General features: G+C 41.6%; 2 protein-coding genes across 4 annotated transcripts in view; one reads left to right on the forward strand and one right to left on the reverse strand.

Annotated features, from left to right (window-relative positions):
• The window catches only part of ADSL (adenylosuccinate lyase), a 275527-nt gene that overhangs the window by 95684 nt on the left and 159358 nt on the right, over positions 1 to 20485 (forward strand). The gene's annotated exons all lie outside the window — the stretch shown is intronic.
• Positions 1 to 20485, reverse strand: part of MRTFA (myocardin related transcription factor A) — a 98955-nt gene that overhangs the window by 24202 nt on the left and 54268 nt on the right. For all 3 annotated transcript variants that reach the window (XM_063308155.1, XM_063308154.1, XM_063308153.1), the window contains one exon: positions 3603 to 3668. In XM_063308155.1, coding sequence (XP_063164225.1) covers positions 3603 to 3609 — 7 coding nt within the window. In that variant the 5' untranslated portion in view covers positions 3610 to 3668. Of the gene's footprint in view, positions 1 to 3602; positions 3669 to 20485 lie in introns of those variants that run through there.

A 20485-nucleotide genomic window follows, 5' to 3' on the forward strand; every position in this document is an offset into this window, starting at 1 on the left:
CACAGCCAATTTGACTCCAGGACAGAATAAGTTCCCTACCTAATGGAAAACCTTTTGATGTCCTGAGATTGCATTCAAAATTTGTGGCGTGAGTGATAGCCAAAGCAAGCTGAGGAATGATGCAAAATGCACAATCATATCATAAAGCAGGCAGAGTTAGGATTTACCCATTTTTCCTCGTTTGTTTTTTTTTGGGGGGGGTTGGGGGAGAGTCTCAAAAACTTCTATCATAGTTTTGATCTGATTCCCACCCCAACACTTTCAATTTTCAACAACAGCGCCATTGCAATTTGGCAACATGTTCTGACATGACAGAAAAAAAGTTACAGAAAAAAAGAGATTCAAATGCCACATGCAGTCATGAGGCTGGGGTCCCCTGTTCTATAAAAAATGGATCTCAGCAATGCAGCCTGTTCACTTTTCCAAACCATCAAAAGCAATGATAGCTAACTAGCCGGCTACCATTTAGTGAACACCCCAAAGGGAAATGCTTTCATATTCTCATGAGAATTCCTTTGAAAAAAAAAACACTCTGGTTTATAACTCTTCCTAGTACTGGCACTGCGACAAAGAAAATAATTTCATACTTGACTTTTGAAAACACCAAAAATGAACAAGTTTATTTCTATTTCTCCCATAATATCCTCTTGAACGAAGACAGAATCTGAAAAGAATCAGTGCAATATGTATTATCAGTTTCCATCCATTTTCTTGGCTGCATAAAAAGTACATAATAAATGGCCCAGAAATGTCAAACAGCATTACCATGTCAGTTATAAAGCTGAAAAGTTTTTTTTTTTAAAGCAAGGCCTTAATATATTGTTTCATTATAAGTAGGAAGTTATGAACTGTAATAACCCATGTTTGGTTATTCTAGAAGGATGATTTAACCTTTTCAGGTTTTGTTTTTTAAGAATGCTTCTAACCTTTAGGATTGAGAAGTTGAGAAGAAGAGTAAGGCAACCTATGAATGTTGCTAAAAATCATAGAAAAATATCTAGATATAGATTTTACTGGTTAATAAGCAGATATTCTTATATTCTACTCTATTCTGATTTCATGCCTTGTTTTCTAGGGAACTGGGGAAAGAATACATACAAATGTTTTAACTTACAAAAAAATAAGGACAAAATCACATAATGGTCTTAGATCAAGGGTTTGAGTCCTGTGACATGTGAGATGCAGCTGAATTAGTATCTCCCAGCATCTCTCACTATTGTCCATGCTAGCTAAAACAATGAACACCCCCAGAACGGCACAGTCTGGAGGACGAACAGTATTTTCTTGTAGTTCTCCAAAATGTCCCACTTGAATCACTGAATTTTGCACATCCTTTCACATCACCATTAGAGGAAAGATGTAGACCTCCCACAAAATACTGGAGCATGAGTTGTTCTTCTGGTTTTTAGGCAGCAGTATCCAACTCTGTTCCTTTCTTATATAAATAAGAAAAATATATATTTAAATATAAATCTTTCAAACAATCAAGTGCTTTCACTTCCCAACCCTGATCCCATTTAATTTTATCTTTACCATGAAGTGTATGACGAAATATAAAAGGTTTATTTATACATTCTATCATTAACCAAGAGGTTCATTATTCTGACTTTAACAAGCTAAAAATGTTATCACAATAAAATTAAATATTTGGAATTCCAAGGCCTTTTTCACTGGGAACTTGAGAGGACCTTTGAACCTGTTTTTGCTTTTTTGTCATTATGTATAAATTTATGAATCATTTTCCACCATTTTTGAGTTTTTTCATATATACATATAGGGAGGGGGTGGTACCTCCTGCCTTGAAGGAGATGGTGGCACACCCCCTCCTCAAGAGGATGTCCTTGGACCCAGTGATTTTAGATAACTATTGTCCTGTCGCCAACCTTCCCTTTTTAGTCTGCAGTTGAGAACCCTGGAGGGAGTGGATTATCTAGACCTGTTTTAGTCGGCCAGGATTTTGTACAGAGATAGTCATGATCATGTTTCTAGCTGACCTGTGGTGGAACCGGGATGGAGGTGGCACATCCATCCTTGTGCGCCTTGATCTCTCAGTGGCTTTTGATACTGTTGACCACACTATCCTTCTGCAGGGCAGAGCCTCTAAGAGCCCTCATGACTCCTGGTTGACAATAGCTACACCCCTTCCCCTGAGGTCTTGCCTGGTGCCATACCTGAAACCCAGGTGTCCATATTTCTGAGGGAGAAATTGGGGAAGATGGGCAGTGATATAAATTTAATAAATAAATAAATAAATACCCAGGTCTTAGTTATGCATACCAGATCTGCACCCTTATCCACAATTAGATCGTGGATGAGGCTGGATTTATTACACACCAACCTGGAGTCAAAAGCAGCAGCTGGAGCCTACTTTGCTCCAAGCAATTTAACTATAATATGGTTTCTAAGAGGTTTATGAAACCTTATCATTAAAAAGGAGACAAGGCCCTTGCACACATTCAATATGGAATTTATTCCTCCAAATTCTGATGAAGTGGACAGCATACATCAATACAATTTTCAATTATTACAGCAGAGAACCATAAAACAGTATTTTAAAATCTGACAATTCTAATACAGTAAGAACATTCTTAAAATATATATATAAGTGCCTGAACAGAAGAGAAGCTGAAGACTTCTATAACTTATACAGAAATGCATCAAAAACCTCAACCTGAACTCACCTGTCCTTATTTTTAAATATTCATAGATCCAAGAACTACCTTTAACTACAACACCTTTGTAACAAATCAATAAGCAAAAATATATTTGTTTATACAATAGCTAGACATTACAAAACAAAAAAATGTGTGCAGCTTAACCTGAAAGAAATTCTAAGCTGCAAATGAGAAGTGTGTAGCCCATACCATAAAGGGCAACAAAGTATGGATGCATTAAGCGCCTGATTGCTCAACAGCCCTTAACACCCTTTGGGCAGGCTTCACACCAAATACCAAAACAACTGAAGAATTTCCTGCTTTCTTTCTTGCTCCAATTATATTGCCGCATTTAATACCTAAAATTCTTGCTTTAGAACTCTATAGTAGTTTTTCACATGTGCAAGTTATTTTAAAACCATTAATCCTGCATATATTCATTTCATCATCCTCTTTCCGTATATCTGATAAATTAACTGCTGTAGCATGCCACTTCGCAAAACCTCTACTATCTAGTGGCTCTGATGCAGATCTTCAGTGTAGCAAATGCAGAAATTTTACTTTGTTGCTGGGATATATTTCCCATCAGCATATTATTAAGTAAGTGTGCAGCCGTGTTTGCAGCTCAAGTAAGACAGCAGTGTATTAAACAGGAAACGTGCTAAGGAAATGATAACGTGAATGCAATATTTCAAACATTTTGTGGATGGCAACATCTTTTCATAAGTCCTTTTTGTATAGAACTACTTTTTACACTGTGCAAATACTCAGAAAGCAGATGCTAGTGTGTTGAGTCTAAGAAATTAAAAACGGCCCTTTTTCCCCCAAGCTCGCACATTCTTCACAGAAAACAAACTGATCTTACAAGACCAGACATTTCAAAACTCTTTCACTCATTTGAGTAGAAATGTCTTCAAAGAGGAATAAAAAAATTTAAGTTGTACTTACGAGGCATGATCCCTTGACTAACCAGCTCTTCACGTGTTCGTCGCTGCTGGAGCTTCAACTGTAGCACTGCATGAAGACAGACAAGGAAGTGAGGAGCAGGTTACTGTGACATCCACAATGCAGAGCACATTTTCCTATCCATTTTTATTTTCTTCTATCTCAAGAACATTAGCAAAGGGAAGAGAAGTTGTAATCCCCACCCAACACTTGCAATTTGCAGAAGTGGCCTCAGCACCAAGGTTTCTGTACTCTGCTGCAGACAGTGGGGAGAGGAAGTTACAAAGCATTTTAGTAGGTTGATTTAAAAAATCCACAAAGTATGAAAATAGGCCGTTACTCAAGAATTCCTATAGCAACGAATAGTGTTGCAAATCATGAAACTAGAAAACAAGAAGAGACCATACAAACCGATACTGCTCCAGTAGGATGTTATCAAAACAATATTTACTGAAGTATCACTTTATGTACACGTGGTGCAGAAAACCCCTGGAACATGCCCATTTGGGACAATTCCCACAATCCTCCATCTTGCCATCCTGGCTGAAGCTGATACATGATGAAGTTTAAGACTTCTGGAAGTTACCAGGGTTACCTACTTCTGATGTACACTAACATTTATCACTAGTGGATATCCATGAGGCTTGCTTCATCCACATCTGCAAGTTGCACAACTGCTGCTTGCTTCTTCCTTCCTTTCTTAAATAAAATGTATGTATGTATGTATGTAAGTTTGTATGTTCGTTTCAGAAATCTTTTTTTCATTTCAAGAGTTAAGAGCACATACAAATTTCAACAAAAAGCAGTTCTTGCATAGAATGCAGTAATTCTCTTGACATCAAAGGCATGTAACATCTAAAGGTGTTAAAGGAAGTTGGAAGGATCAGTTCCCAGTATAAATGGAAGTCCAAGACTGCCGTGGGAGAAAAGAAATTCTTGGTTACAAGTCCAGCTTTTTCTTAGGGAAGACTAGATAGCTCATCAGCACAGAAAGCACAAAGTTCACTCATCCAAAAGGCAGGTATGACTGCCACCAAAAAAGTTGCCTTCCAAGTGAGAATCTGGACAATATGGCTAACCAAAGGCTCAAAAGATGTAAGATGCTAAGGAGAGGACAAGGACTATTCTTAAATGACAAAAACAAAAGAAGAGAAATTTAATGCCTTTCAAAATTGATTTAACAACAGTGTGAAAAAAATAGATAAACTGTTAAAGCTGTACGAAAACATAATTGTTGCAAGGTAAACCTTTAATAACAAGTTCCTTCATCTTCAATTGCAATAGGGATTTCAAAAATATTGGAGACAGAACAACCAAAAGGAAGAATCCCTCCTCCTGAGCAAAGGATATGAAATATGTTCACTTAACTGTGTACATTTTTCATGAAAATGTTATCATTATTGAGATGATAACTGAAATGTAAATCATGCCAGGAGCTTGAGAGAAAGTAACATTCAGACAAAAACTGTAGTGTTGTTATATGGTCTGAAGGTCCTGCCTGATCAGAAGCTGAAGAACTGAGACAGAAGAGGTGGAACCTATATCTAACACAATCACCACAAAACCAACAGGGTGCAGTCTGTGCAGCTGTGAAAAATCTTGCAAAATAATGAGGTATGGAAACCTACAGTTCCAGCAAAATAGCAAGTGTCTCCCAATAATCTGGATCTGAGCCTGCCTCCACCAATGCAGTACTGATGGCAGCAGGCATTAGAATGAGTGACAAAAGTATATCTGGACTCATTGATACTTTCAAGCACCACTGTAGAAGAGGAAGGCAAGCACTTCCAATCAAGTTCTCACTTGAGTGGAATTGATGATATCTGACTGAGTGAGGCTAAACAAGGGAAGTAATCTTGTTTCATTCTGCTTGTTCAAATATCACAATACTCCTATAGAGTTGTCCGTAAGAATCTGAGCGTGAGCCATTACAAGCTGCCTGAAGGCTCAGAGCAACTTGAACATTACTAACAGCCCCAGCTGACTGATGTGAAGCTTGTACTCCCTCAGCAACCACAGCTTTGTCTCTACCATTCTTGGCAATGAGCTCCTCACCTGTGTTGCACATATCTGTAGTAAAAATAAGAAGCAGCACAGAATCAATGTAAGACATATTTTGTAAGACATTTTCTGGAACCTTCCATCAAGAATAAGATATGTCCACTAGAGTGTCAGGTGGATACCTCGGAGGCATAATAACAAGGGTATTGCTTCCAGAAAACTTATTTGAAGTCCTCATAGTACAGAACCCACCCAGAATCATAATATATAACCTATGGTCTGCTGTAAGAGAAATATAAAGTAAATGTCAGTAACTAGCAAATTTAAAAAATGGAATAAATACAGCCAGTTAGATAATCTGAAATTCAGAAATACTGATATCACAGAGTCTCAAAATAGACTGAAAGCTACCATTCTTCTTGAATACAACAAACAACTTAAAACAGAATCCCCAGTATTGCTAACACTGTCTACAAGTGTCTAGCCTCTTCCTAACCCTCCCTAGACAGAAGAGCAAGAGGCACTAGGCCTGATAGCACGACTCCCACTGGAGTGGTAGAAATGAACTCTAGGTAATAGCCAAAGGCTATTAGTGAAAGAATTCAACTACCTATCGTTAGAGCATCCCATTTGTGGAAGAAGAAACTCAGTCAACCCCAGAATGGAGTTTCTAAGACTGGGTCAGAATTAAAGCTGCATCTGTAACCCTGGGATGATCAGCAACGGGATGATCCAAATCTTGCAGCCAGTGGAAAAACCAGCTGGTAGGCTGAAACAAGAAGGGTCTAGCATATTTTTTTCCTATCACAGGAAATTGTTGCTGGCTTTGCTGTTGCTGTTTCTGAATAAGACCCAATTTTTTCCTTCATTTATTTATGAATGAATTTTACATGTGCTCTTTATGAATGAAGTGTGTGTGTATGTGTGTTGTGTGTGTGTGCCAACCATATAGTGGGGAGAGATCATTCCAGAGGACAAGCACCACAACAGAAAAGGCAAACTTCCTAGGTCCCATCAGATGGCATTGCTTCAGATAATGGACCTGAAGCATGCCCACCCTATTAGCTCATATGGGACCGGCAGATATAGATGAGAAAGGTGATCTAGCAGTTAACCCAGTTCTGTGCCACATATGGCTTTATAGGTCATAATTAGCAGCTTGAATTGCATCCAGAAGCCTATCAGGAGCCAGCGTGGCTCATGAAGTAGTGGTGGTACACAGGCATACTAAGGTACACCCATAAGTACCCACTTTGCTTATTCTGGACAATTGTAGCTTCTGGATGATCTTCAAAAGTAGCATCCTTTAGAGTGAATTGCAATAGTCCAACTAGGAAATGGCTAAGACATGAATGACAACAAACGGGGCCTCCCAATCCAGGAACAGGCACAACTAGCGCACAAGATGAAGTTGTGCAAAGGCCCCCCTGGCCATAGCTGCTACCTGCTCTTTGAGCAGGAACTGGGATCTCCAAATTGCACACTGGGCTTGGGCAGGGGAGTGCAGACCCAAGCTGCAAGTTGACCACCTTCTTTTTCGACAACATTCTCTAAACACGGAAGGCTAGAGATAGGATGGAAATTGTCCAGATCTGTTGAATTCAGTGATACTTTTTAAGGAAGGGATGGACCACCACTTCTTTTCAGAGCCAGCAGAACTACCGCCTCTCAAAGCAGCATTAAGTACTACATGGACTCACCCACACCCTACTTTCCTAGAGGCCTTGACGAACAAGGAGGGCTGGATGCACAGCTAATTGCATCAACACAGACAGTTATATCAAAGACCCAAGGACCTTGTTTACTTTCTCAGGACTAATAGAGTCAAACTCTCCCAGGTAATAATGCAAGACCATGTATTAATCAAGTTCACAGGATCTGCATAACTCAGTGCAAATCCAAACAACTTTATTCATCAAGTGCCAAGAAGAGTCTTCACACTGACCCTGCAGGTATTCCCCCCAACCTCTCTTTATCCAGGAGGGACTGGGTTACTCTGAACAAGTCACTGGCTGACACTCAGAGGACACAAGAAGACAGAAGAAATAAGCATGTTTTGCCATTCTTATTGTCATAAGGTAATCTTAAGGAAGGTTACTTTGGTTGGAATCACTCTATCTTCCTCCAGTAGCACTTGTGTTTCTTCTGCTGCTTCATCATCCAGAAGCCCTCTGTAAAGCAGGGGGCTCCCCAGGTCTGTGCATACCACTAGTAGCACTGATTGACTGATTAAGTGCCATCAGATCAGTATCAACTCTTAGCAACCACTTGGATAGATTCTCTCCAGAATGATCCATCTTCAACTTGGCCTTTTAGGAATCTTATTGAACATTCATTGCTGTCTTAATTGAATCCCTCCACCTTGTCACTGGCCGACCTCTTCCTCTTTTTTCCTTGAACTTTTCCAAGCACTAGCAGCACTACTGGCTCAAAATTCAGTGACAGTTCTTGGTTGGTACAGTCAGGGCCTCTTGCTTGACTGGTGGTGCTACAAACTGCAGCAACGCAACACAGTATCGTCATAGAAGGTACTGGCTTGATATAGTTACCATGCAGGAGCAGGTAATAGGCTCAGACTGCAGCTTTTGAGGTGCAGAGCTATAGCATTCCTGGCATTCAAGGTTTGTTCCCAGAGGGAAGTTTGCACGGGTATGAAGCAGTTGCAACAGACATATTTAGTTAAGGTCTAACAGTAAGAGCAGGATTCCAGTTAAGACAAGAAAAGTGACTGATGCAGGAGGTTTGTTTCCATAGCTTCAGCACTTTTTAAATGGAGCCCTGAAGGCTGCAAACTCCAGAATATTCAAGTAATATACCTTGGACAGGAGAGAAACATACCAACATGTGATGGCTATATAAGTCAGAAAAGTATTGAAGTGGTTTGTAGGTAGTGAGGCATATTACAGTATAGGTGTGACTCTTAAATTATGTAACATTCTGACCTGAGTTACTCTGTGGGTGCATATACACCCATATGTGTGACTCACCCAGACCGTGATGAAGAATGATCTGTTTCATTTCAGTCCTGAACTAAGTTCATGCTTCCTCATTAATGTCTTAATACTGAATGTATTAAGCCTGGGATTATTTTCTCATGGTTAAAAGAGTGACAACTCCCTGATCAATTAAAGTGAATATGAAATTGTTTTAGTTCATCATCAAACTAGGAACACAGATATACTTTATTAAAGAGCTAGATGCAAATCCCAAATTACTCAAAGTAATTATAACCAGCATTTTTCTTGAAATAATACACTGCAACTATCAATCAACTAATTTTATTTCCTTTTTTAAATTCAATCAATGGGTTGATTGAAGAATAATGCCTCCACTCCCATAACTTTAAAGAGGGATACTTTAATTAATAAAGCAGAAAAATAATCCTTGAAATGAGCTCTTCTGTTATCTGTATTTACTTCTCCACATAATCACTATCATTTATGATCTCTAACCCTGTGATTCTATGATTTGCCATACTCTTCTGCCAATGACGGATAACCTAATTAATGTAGTCATAAAAGAACTGTGCACTTTATCTCTTCAACCAGGTCCTCACAGTTCTTTCCATCTCTTCATTTGATTCAAACAGATGACCATGAAGGTCATCTATGGGAAAAGATGGAAGTATCATGGTACCAAATCTGGACTGTTTGTCAGATGGGCTAAAACACTGAGATCTAACTTTGCAATTGCTTCTTAGGTGTCTTGTGAAGTGTGAGGCCTGTCATGTCACAGCAAAAAGTCTAGGTTTTCCTCTCCCTGCCCACAACAGGTGAAGCTCTGTGATTATATTCCATGGACTGATGCCTCATTTCTGGGTTATAATGTTAAGCTGTTTTGTCAGCAGTCATGATGCTGTGAAGAAACTCATCTTCATTCTCATAGCGTGACAATAATTGCTGGCAAATTTCAACTCTTGAAGCTTTCATCGCTGCCATCGACATGTGAGGAACCCATCTTGCACAAACCTTCCAATACCGAAGAACATCAATAATATGATCCACATGTTCCTGTGAAATGCCAAGCGTGATAGTAATTTCTCTCTGAGTTGTCCACACTTGTCCTTAATCAGTTCATCAAACTTTCTCATGTAAAACTCATTGGCTGCTGTCACAGGTCATCCACATCATTCTTGATCACCCAAATCAGCTCTTCCCAGTTCACCATCTTTACATTTTTTTTGGCCAATGACATACAGTATTCATGTCACCATAGTTATTACCACAATCTATATTCAGTAGTGAATTTCAATTGGAGGAACCCCTATGGCAGTCAAAAATTCAACCATGCTGTGTTGCTTAAAGCACACTGAGTACTCCCTACAGGCTTCCATTTCATGAACAATAGCAATTCAAACTTTTCACACAACAATTTCCTGCCAACTGAAGTGAATGAACAGATACTAAAGAACACATCAGAGCTTCTAGTATGTCAGTACTACAATGTGTTGTCAACTTATAACATTGGAGGCATTACTTTTCATTTAACCTTTGCAATTTGTTTACAAACCATATTAATTTCTAAGAGTATTTCTGAACTCCAGAGACCTGAGATGAAAAAGTTAAAAACTTAAGGGAGAAGATTATGACAAAACCCCTTAACTATGTATCACCTAATGCTGAAGTAATTTTCAAAAAATGCCAGTTCTCTTCTGTAAGATATATGCCAGCGCAGATCCTAAACTGAGTAAGTTGCAGCACTCATTAGAACATAGGCTGTTTGTAAATAAAACATGATGCCATTTTGGAACAACTTTAGAGAGCAATATGATGACTGAAAAAGAATTCAAAACTATTGCACTCTGACAGACTGCATAGGGTGCTTCATCAGCATTTAAGCATTTAAGTAAAACAGATAGTAAATAATGTCTTAACTAAAGGGGTTATTCAGTTGTTTATTCCATCTAGGAAAAGGAATAATTAGTTCTATAACATGGTACTCCATTACTATGGAAGGGAAAACTAGTTCCGATTTTACGTTCCACTGAATTGCAAAGTGTTTGGTGAAGCATATGAGTTGAAGGTTCATCAAGCTTATATTTACAACAAATGTTACAGAAAGTAATTGGCACTACTACAACAAGTTCCACTTATATTCCTGCATTAATTTAGTATAGAAATAGTTACTGCTACAAAATGCAAAATTATTTCTAGTTTCCTCAGAATTTGTTTTAGTTTCCATAAAGTGGAGGAGAAGTGATTTAGTTCAAGGGTAGACAACTGGTGCCATCCAGATATTTTCACTTTAACCTCCATAAGCCCCATTCCTTCAGCAAAGGATTGTTACCTTGTCGTGGTGCTGGAGCTTGAGCACCGCAATGATGCCGTGAGCTAAACCGTGACGGGCCACCCAAGACGGGAAGGTCATGACAGAGAGGTCAGACTAAATGCGATCCCTGGGGAAGGCAATGGCAACCCACCCCAGTATTTTTGCCGTGAAAACTAAATGGATCAGTACTACCAGAGATATGTCGGTATACCATCGGAAGATGAGACCCCCAGGTCGGAAGATGGTCAAAATGCTACTGGGGAGGAACAGAGGATGAGCTCAACTAGCCCCAGACGTGATGACGCAGCTAGCTCAAAGCCGAAAGGACGGCTAGCGGCCGACGGTGCTGGTGGTGAATGGCGAATCCGATGTTCTAAGGATCAACACACCACTGGAACCTGGAATGTAAGATCTATGAGCCAGGGCAAATTGGATGTGGTTATTGGTGAGATGTCAAGATTATAGACATTTTGGGCATCAGTGAACTGAAACGGACTGGAATGGGCCACTTCACATCAAATGACCACCAGATCTACTACTGTGGACAAGAGGACCACAGAAGAAATAGAGTAGCCTTCATAATTAATAGTAAAGTGGCTAAAGCAGTGCTTGGATACAATCCAAAAAACGACAGAATGATCTCAACTCGAATTCAGGGCAAGCCATCTAACATCACAGTGATCCAAATATATGCCCCAACCACAGATGCTGAAGAAGCTGAAGTAGAGCAGTTCTATGAGGATCTGCAGCACCTACTGGACAACATGCCTAAAAGAGATGTTATTTTCATCACAGGAGACTGGAATGCTAAGATGGGCAGTCAAATGACACCTGGAATTACAGGTAAGCATGGCCTGGGAGAACAAAACGAAGCAGGACATAGGCTGATAGAATTTTGCCAAGACAACTCACTCTGCATAACACTCTCTTCCAACAACCTAAGAGATGGCTTTATACATGGACTTCACCACATGGACAACACCAAAATCAGATTGACTACATCCTTTGCAGCCAAAGGTGGCGGACATCTATACAGTCAGTAAAAACAAGACCTGGAGCTGACTGTAGTTCAGAGCACAAACTTCTTATGGCACAATTTAGGATCAGACTAAAGAGTTTAGGGAAGACCCACAGATAGCTAGATATGAGCTCACTAATATTCCTAAGGAATATGCAGTGGAGGTGAAGAATCGATTTAAGGGACTGGACTTAGTAGATAGGGTCCCGGAAGAACTATGGACAGAAGTTTGCAACATTGTTCAGGAGGCGGTGTAATGGTTGCCTAATCCCAAATACTCAGTCTCACAAGCTCGGGCTTAAAGATAACTGATTTATTAAAGGAATAGTATGCAAATACAGAGAAAGCTGAGAATGAGCAAAAGCGCGCCAAATACAAACTTAAAAGCCTTGCCTTCAATCCAGTCCCGCCCCAAGCACCCGTCAGCAAGCACCCCCTCCCAGGTGCTAGCCACCATTACACGCGCCTGGGAAAGTAACCTTGAATAGGATTGCAAACCCAAACATACATTCCAAAGTCCCAAAACAAAGAAGAGAGCACGAATGGAAAATACCAGCAAAGAGCAAGCTGAGTATACACGGAAAAACGGGTTTGACATGTGAAACGTTACGATGTTAACAGAACATTGAAACGGGGAACATGACAGGCGGCAACGAAATACATCCCAAAGAAAGAGAAAACCAAGAAAGCAAAATGACTGTCTGCTGAGACACTAGAAGTAGCCCAAGAAAGAAGGAAAGCAAAAGGCCACAGTGATAGGGGGAGATATGCCCAATTAAATGCAAAATTCCAGAGGTTAGCCAGAAGAGATAAGGAATTATTTTTAAACAAGCAATGCGCGGAAGTGGAAGAAGACAATAGAATAGGAAGGACAAGAGACCTCTTCCAGAAAATTAGAAACATTGGAGGTAAATTCCAGGCAAAAATGGGTGTGATCAAAAACAAAGATGGCAAGGACCTAACAGAAGAAGAAGAGATCAAGAAAAGGTGGCAAGAATATACGGAAGACCTGTATAGGAAGGATAACAATATCGGGGATAGCTTTGACGGTGTGGTCAGTGAGCTAGAGCCAGACATCCTGAAGAGAGAGGTTGAATAGGCCTTAAGAAGCATTGCTAATAACAAGGCAGCAGGAGACAACGGCATCCCAGCTGAACTGTTCAAAATCTTGCGAGATGATGCTGTCAAGGTAATGCATGCTATATGCCAGCAAATTTGGAAAACACAAGAATGGCCACCAGATTGGAAAAAATCAACTTATATCCCCATACCAAAAAAGGGAAACACTAAAGAATGTTCAAACTATCAAATAGTGGCACTCATTTCACATGCCAGTAAGGTAATGCTCAAGGTCCTGCAAGGTAGACTTCAGCAATTCATGGAGCGAGAATTGCCAGATGTACAAGCTGGGTTTAGAAAAGGCAGAGGAACTAGGGACCAAATTGCCAATATCCGCTGGATAATGGAAAAAGCCAGGGAGTTTCAGAAAAACATCTATTTCTGTTTGATTGACTATTCTAAAGCCTTTGACTGTGTGGACCATAACAAATTGTGGCAAGTTCTTAGTGGTATGGGGATACCAAGTCATCTTGTATGCCTCCTGAAGAATCTGTATAACGACCAAGTAGCAACAGTAAGAACAGACCACGGAACAACAGACTGGTTTAAGATTGGGAAAGGAGTATGGCAGGGCTGTATACTCTCACCCTACCTATTCAACTTGTACGCAGAACACATCATGCGACAAGCTGGGCTTGAGGAATCCAAGACTGGAGTTAAAATTGCTGGAAGAAACATTAACATTCTCAGATATGCAGATGATACCACTTTGATGGCTGAAAGCGAAGAGGAACTGAGGAGCCTTATGATGAAGGTGAAAGAAGAAAGTGCAAAAGCTGGCTTGCAGCTAAACCTCAAAAAAACCAAGGTTATGGCAACCAGCTTGATTGATAACTGGCAAATAGAGGGAGAAAATGTAGAAGCAGTGAAAGACTTTGTATTCCTAGGTGCGAACATTACTGCAGATGCTGACTGCAGTCAGGAAATCAGAAGACGCTTAATCCTTGGGAGAAGAGCAATGACAAATCTCGATAAAATAGTTAAGAGCAGAGACATCACACTGACAACAAAGGTCCGCATAGTTAAAGCAATGGTGTTCCCCGTAGTAACATATGGCTGCGAGAGCTGGACCATAAGGAAGGCTGAGAGAAGGAAGATCGATGCTTTGGAACTGTGGTGTTGGAGGAAAATTCTGAGAGTGCCTTGGACTGCAAGAAGATCCAACCAGTCCATCCTCCAGGAAATAAAGCCAGACTGCTCACTTGAGGGAATGATATTAAAGGCAAAACTGAAATACTTTGGCCACACAATGAGAAGACAGGACACCCTGGAGAAGATGCTGATGCTAGGGAGAGTGGAAGGCAAAAGGAAGAGGGGCCGACCAAGGGCAAGATGGATAGATTGTATTCTAGAGGTGACGGACTCGTCCCTGGGGGAGCTGGGGGTGTTGACGACCGACAGGAAGATCTGGCGTGGGCTGGTCCATGAAGTCACAAAGAGTTGGAAGGGACTAAATGAATAAACAACAACAAAAGCCCCGTTCATAATGGTAAATAGCAAATTGAGTTAGAGAGCATAACATTTCCTACCACAGAATGTTGGGACAACACAAAATTGAGCAGTTTCCATTTGAACCAAACACAAAAACAGATATGAAACAAAGTAACAGGTATTACCTTCTGTAATCACAGCCATGATAATCAGCTCATCCCAAGATTTATATAACAACCATTGTATGTTCAGTGTTTTCTAGAAAATGACTTAAAATAGCACTGGGAACCTACTTTGGTAAGTCTTGCTAAGTCTTGCTAATTTCATTCCCCTGGAATGAAACTGCCCTTACTCTATGCTTGAACCAACTTCCAAATACTTGCCTTGGCCTGGGGGCTTTGCAGGATTGCAGTGTAAGCTAAGAACTCTGTACCTCACAAGTCAGTTCTTCAAAATGACTTTTGAATAATTTGATATGGTGTTTACTCCTGTTACGTGTGGTGTCTTATTTAATATTTTTTCCCACTAACTCCCATAAAATTGTGTTATATTAATCCCTCTGCTTTGAAGAAAATCACTCTGCTTTAGCTCTGGAAGTATATGAACACTCATACATAACACAGCTCAATTTTCCAACAGTGTCTGCATTTTGAGATGTTCTTCCATTTTTCTTCGCTATATAAAACAACTGATTAGGCCTTGACAAAGCTGTAATTCTCCCTTCAAAAGACAGCAATGCTGCTTTGAGAAATAAAGTTTAATCAGGATTTTCTTAGTAACAGCTCAAAGGATGACAGTTTCCATTTGGAACTCTGCTTTATGACTAAGATTCTCTAAACCAGCCTTTCTCAACTCAGGTTCTGTGGAACTCTAGAGCCCTGCAAGAGGTTACTAGGAGTTCTGTGAGAGACCATAACTGAAGAAGTTTTTGTATTTTTTGCAATTTTTATGCTGGGTTCCCTAAGACCTGAAAATTATCTCAAGGATTCCTCCAGGGTAAAAAGTTGGGAAAGGCTGCTCTAAACAGTTACAGTTGTAATCAAAATTATTCAACCCCCATTGCAAATCAGGTTGATTGTCAAAATGTACAGACTTTCAGCTGTTTGCAATGAACAAATCAAACAAAAGCAATCGAAATAGCTCAACACAACGAATGCTTCAAGTGGTGTCCCCAAAGTCAACTGAAAATGCAACTTATAATGACTTCTCAAGTCTCAAATTATTCAACCCCCCGAACAGAATCTGTCACAACAGCACACATACTGTATGCAAAACAGGTTTGTCTCAAGCACACCTGATGCAACTAATCAAGGGCTTCATTAGTTGCACCAGGTGTGCTTGAGCTGGAACACATGAAATTCCTGAACTGGCTAGGGGTTTGTTGAGTGTCACGTTTGACTGCATGTTAGAAATACAGTATGGCTAAGTCAAAAGGATGGTCCAAAAAGGTAAGAGAAGAGATCGCCCTTCACAAACAAGGAACCGGATACAAAAAGATAGCGAAGGCACTGAATGTTCCTAGGGACACCGTTGGAGGCATAGTTCACAAGTTCAAAGTTCAAGGAACAGTGGTGACGCTACCTGGGCAGGGCAGAAAAAGGAAGCTGTCCATGGCTGCAACCAGATTTCTGAGAAGGCAGGTGGAGAGAAACCCTCGAGTGACTACAAAAGACCTGCACCAAGACTTAGTGGCAACAGGCACTGAGGCTTCAGTGAGCACAGTAAGGCCCGTACTAAACATAGAAGGTTTCCATGCCAGGACTCCAAGACATACACCACTACTGACCCAAAAGCACAAGAAAAGTCGGCTCCAATATGCTCAAAATCATATAAATCAGCCACAGAAGTTTCGGGATTCTGTTCTGTGGAGTGATGAAACAAAAGTGGAACTTTTCAGCCCAATGGATCAGCCGTATGTCTGGAGGAAGAAGAATGAAGCATACGCTGAAAAGAACACTCTGCCTACAGTTTAAGCATGGTGGTGGCTCAGTGATGCTCTGGGGCTGCTTTGCATCCTCTGGCACTGGAAACCTGTCGTGTGTGGATGGCAAGATGGATTCATTGAAATATCAGGAAATCCTAGGAGAAAACGTCATTCCGTCTGTAAGGAAGCTGAAGCTTGGGTGTCACTGAACCTTCCAACAGGACAATGATCCCAAGCATACCTCAAATTCCACTAAGGCTTGGATGCAGAAGTCCTGGAAAGTTCTACAGTGGCCATCACAGTCACCTGACTTGAACCCCACAGAAAATCTCTGGTGGGATTTGAAGAAGGCGGTTGCAGCACACAAACCCAAGAATATTTATTTATTTTATCTAATTTATCCTCGCCCATCTCCTCCCGTCGGAGGCCTCTGGGCGGTTTACAACAAGTGATTAAAACCATCAGAATAATACAAAAAATAAAATACAGTAAAAATACTATAAATATTACTGAACTGGAGGCCATTGCTCATGAGGAATGGGCTCCAATTCCTCAGGAACACTGCCAGGAGCTGGTGTCGGGCTATGCATATCATTTGCAGCAGGTCATAACAGCAAAAAGATGCTCTACTAAGTACTAAAGATGCTTGCCATGAAAGGGTTGAATAATTTTGAGACTGGAGAAGTCATCATAAGTTGCATTTGGGGACACCACTTGAAGCATTCTTTATGTTGAGCTATTTCAACTGCTTTTGTTTGATTTGTTCACTGAAAACAGCTGAAAGTCTGTACATTTTGACAACCTGATTTGCAATGGGGGTTGAATAATTTTGATTATAACTATAATTTGTGGATAGCCAATTTGCTTATATTTGTATATTTAAAAGCTTTCTAAAACAAAATTTAAAAGGCATTTCTGGATATAGGACATAAATGGCATATCTATTGAGAAAATTCATCTTTTTTTCTTCTTTCCTTCCATCACTAAAGAAGTAAGTGGATGTAAAGTTACTTCATATTAAATGAGTTGCTGCTGACCTGATTCAGAACTAGTATCTTAAACTGGTTTCAGAGAAATACAATGCCAGGTTTTGTTAAAAATATGTAAGTCCAAAGAAAAGCTGTATGCAGGAGTCAATATTGGGCCAGTAAGCCCCCTGGAGTGAGGGGCCATGTGCAGTGCCAGGGTCCCTCCAGTGTGATGAGTGGGTACTACCTCCCTGGTGTGAGAGATGGGGAGGGAGACCGATCGTGGATGAGGTGTGTATGTGGGGATCCTCCCTCGAACGAGAGTTAGGGGGGAGGAGAAGCAGGTGGGGTGCCCCCTGCCAGCCAGTGAGAGAGGCTGGTGAAAGGGGCGCCGTAGATGTGGGGGTGATGGTTGGGTTCCCACAGTGCTGAGAGCAAAAGCTGAAGTGCTGGGGAACTTGCCACCACCCAGTGGTTGCTTGGTGTATGTCTGCTGATGCATGGTTGGATGGAGGGACCCCTAAACAGGGCACCTGGAGGGCCAGGATTGGGGGGAAATGAAAATGTGAGCTCTGGGGAATTTAGGGCAGGTTACTCTATTCAGGTGGTGATCATGGCACAAGTCAGAGGGCAGGCCATCTTCTGAGAAGACACCCCTGGTGCTTGTTATCGGTAGCGTTTTCTGGCCCTCTGCACTCAGACCCAGGCCCTGGACAGCAGACCCATAGAGGCCCTGGCTTTCGGCTGCTGCTTCTTAATGCCTGGTCGGTTAACAGCAAGGTCCCCCTTATACGTGATTTGATCATCAAGGAGGGGGCAGACCTGGCGTGTATTACCGAGACCTGGCTGGGCCCTAGTGCCCCTTTCAGAAATGTGACCGGCTGGGTTTACAGTATGGCAGCAGCCAAGATGTCACAGCAAGGGAAGGAGGGGTGGTTGTTGTTGTCCAGGAATCTCTGGTGGCCTTCAGGGGCGCTGCTCCACAAGTGGCCAGTTGTGAGACGCTGTTCCTGAAGGTGGGCTCCTGAGAACAGTTGGGAGTGTTGCTACAGTACCAGCCTCCCTGCCGCATAGCAACCTCTCTGCCTGAGCTGCTGGAGGCTGTCTCGAGGCTGGCAGTGGAGTTCCTAAGACTTATGATTCTGGGGGACTTCAACCTGCTGTCCCTGGGGTGTGCTTCGGAGTTCATGGCCACCATGGCAGCCACGGGCCTGTCCCATATTATTTGGGACCCAACTCAAAGACAGTGGCCTCACACCAGACACCAGACTTGGTTTTCTTGTCAGACCAGTGGCAATGTGATCTGAAGAGAGAGTTAGACCTATCCCCTCTGTCATGGTCAGATCATGCCCTGGTGACCTTGAGATTCTCCTATGCCGCCCCCCTCTGTAGGGAGGCAGGACCCATTCGATTAGCCCGCCCCCAGTGACTGATGGACCCAACAGGTTTTCAAAGGGGGCTGGGGGTTATACCCAAGGATCTGCTGCACGGTCCAGCAGAGGCCCTGGCTGCTGCCTGGAATAGGGAGGCAGCAAGGGCCTTGGACAGGATCACACCTGTGCAACCTCTCTGGTCCCATCGAACCCAACACTCACTGTGGTTTACGGAGGAGTTGAGGGTTCTGAAGAGGATTAAGAGATGTCTAGAGCGCCACTGGAGGAAGACAAAGACCGAACCCAACCAAGCACAAGTTAAAGCCGCTATTAAGGCCTACCTTGTGGCAGTAAGAGCAGTGAAACGTCAATATTTCTCCGCTCTTATTGCATCTGCCAAATGCCACCCAACGGTCCTGCTTAGATCACCCGATCTCTTCTGGGGAAGGTGGGTCCAGTGACTCACCTACAGAACCATGCAGAGGAGTTTTCTGGGCATCTGGAGGATAAAATCACTTGGATCCATTCCATCTTGTATGCCAAGCGTGCAGCATGGCCTGTGGAGATCCCTGGGGAGTGTACTTACCTAGTTATCTGGGAACAGTTTAATCCTGTTGGGCCCGAGGGAGTGGACAGGGTACTCTGGACTGTAAACGCCACCACTTGTCAATTAGATCCTTGTCCCTCCTGGCTGGTGAAGGCATCTCAGGAGGTGATGTGTGGGTGGGTCCAGGCAATTGTGAATTCATCCTTGGGGGAGAGAGTGTTTCCAGCTGCCTTTAAAGAGGCGCTGGTGCACCCCCTCCTCAAGAAACCGTCACTGGATCCCAATGTGCTGGATAATTTTCGTCCAGTCTCCCATCTCTGGAAGGTGGTTGAGAAAGTGGTAGTGTTGCAGCTCCAGAGGATCCTGGATGAAACAGATTATCTGGACCCTTTTCAGTCAGGTTTCAGGCCCAGATATGGGATGGAAACAGCTTTAGTCACACTTTTGGATGATCTCTGGCAGGAGCAGGATGGGGACAGTGCATTCATCCTTGCTCTTCTTGATCTCTCAGCGGCTTTCAATACCATCAACCATGGTATCCTTTTGGGTGAGCTTAGGGAGTTGATATTTTATTTATTATTCAAATTTCTATCACTGCCCATCTCCCCCCCAAAAGGGGGACTCTGGGTGGTTTACAATAAAATTATCCTTTTAAAAGCATCAACATATAAAATGTTAATTTGTCATATAAAATGACAAGTGAACAACCAAAATACTAAAATAATAAATATAAATATAAAATCTAAGTGGGAGAGATTACATTTGGTAGGGAGGACTCTATGTCACCAGCCACCCCCAGGAAGAGTTATTGCCCTTCCCACCCCAGGCAATTTTAATCTTTTATTATTTTAATCTGATTGTAAACCACCCAGAGTCACTTGCCAAGATGGGCGGTGAAGAAATGTGAGGATTAAATAAATAAATATTTACTAGCCAAAGAGTTGTAGGTATATTTGGAAATAGCAAAAATAAAAGATGGATATTGATATACAATTAATCTGGTTGCAATCTTCTATTTTACCCATAAAAGATAAAATGAAGATTGCATAACAGTTTGAATTTTTTAGGCAACTTCCACCAGGACACAATCAAATATATCTTCATGCAACATGCAGAGAACATGCACAACCTTCCTTAAGTGACAGACCTTCCAGTATACTTAACATTACCTATGGATCACTCTCTCACTTTAATTTGTCCAAATTAAGCTGACTTCAAAAATATGGCTGTTGTCCCT

This window comes from Candoia aspera, chromosome 7, assembly GCF_035149785.1.
Source record: "Candoia aspera isolate rCanAsp1 chromosome 7, rCanAsp1.hap2, whole genome shotgun sequence".
NCBI classification, from domain to species: domain Eukaryota; kingdom Metazoa; phylum Chordata; class Lepidosauria; order Squamata; family Boidae; genus Candoia; species Candoia aspera.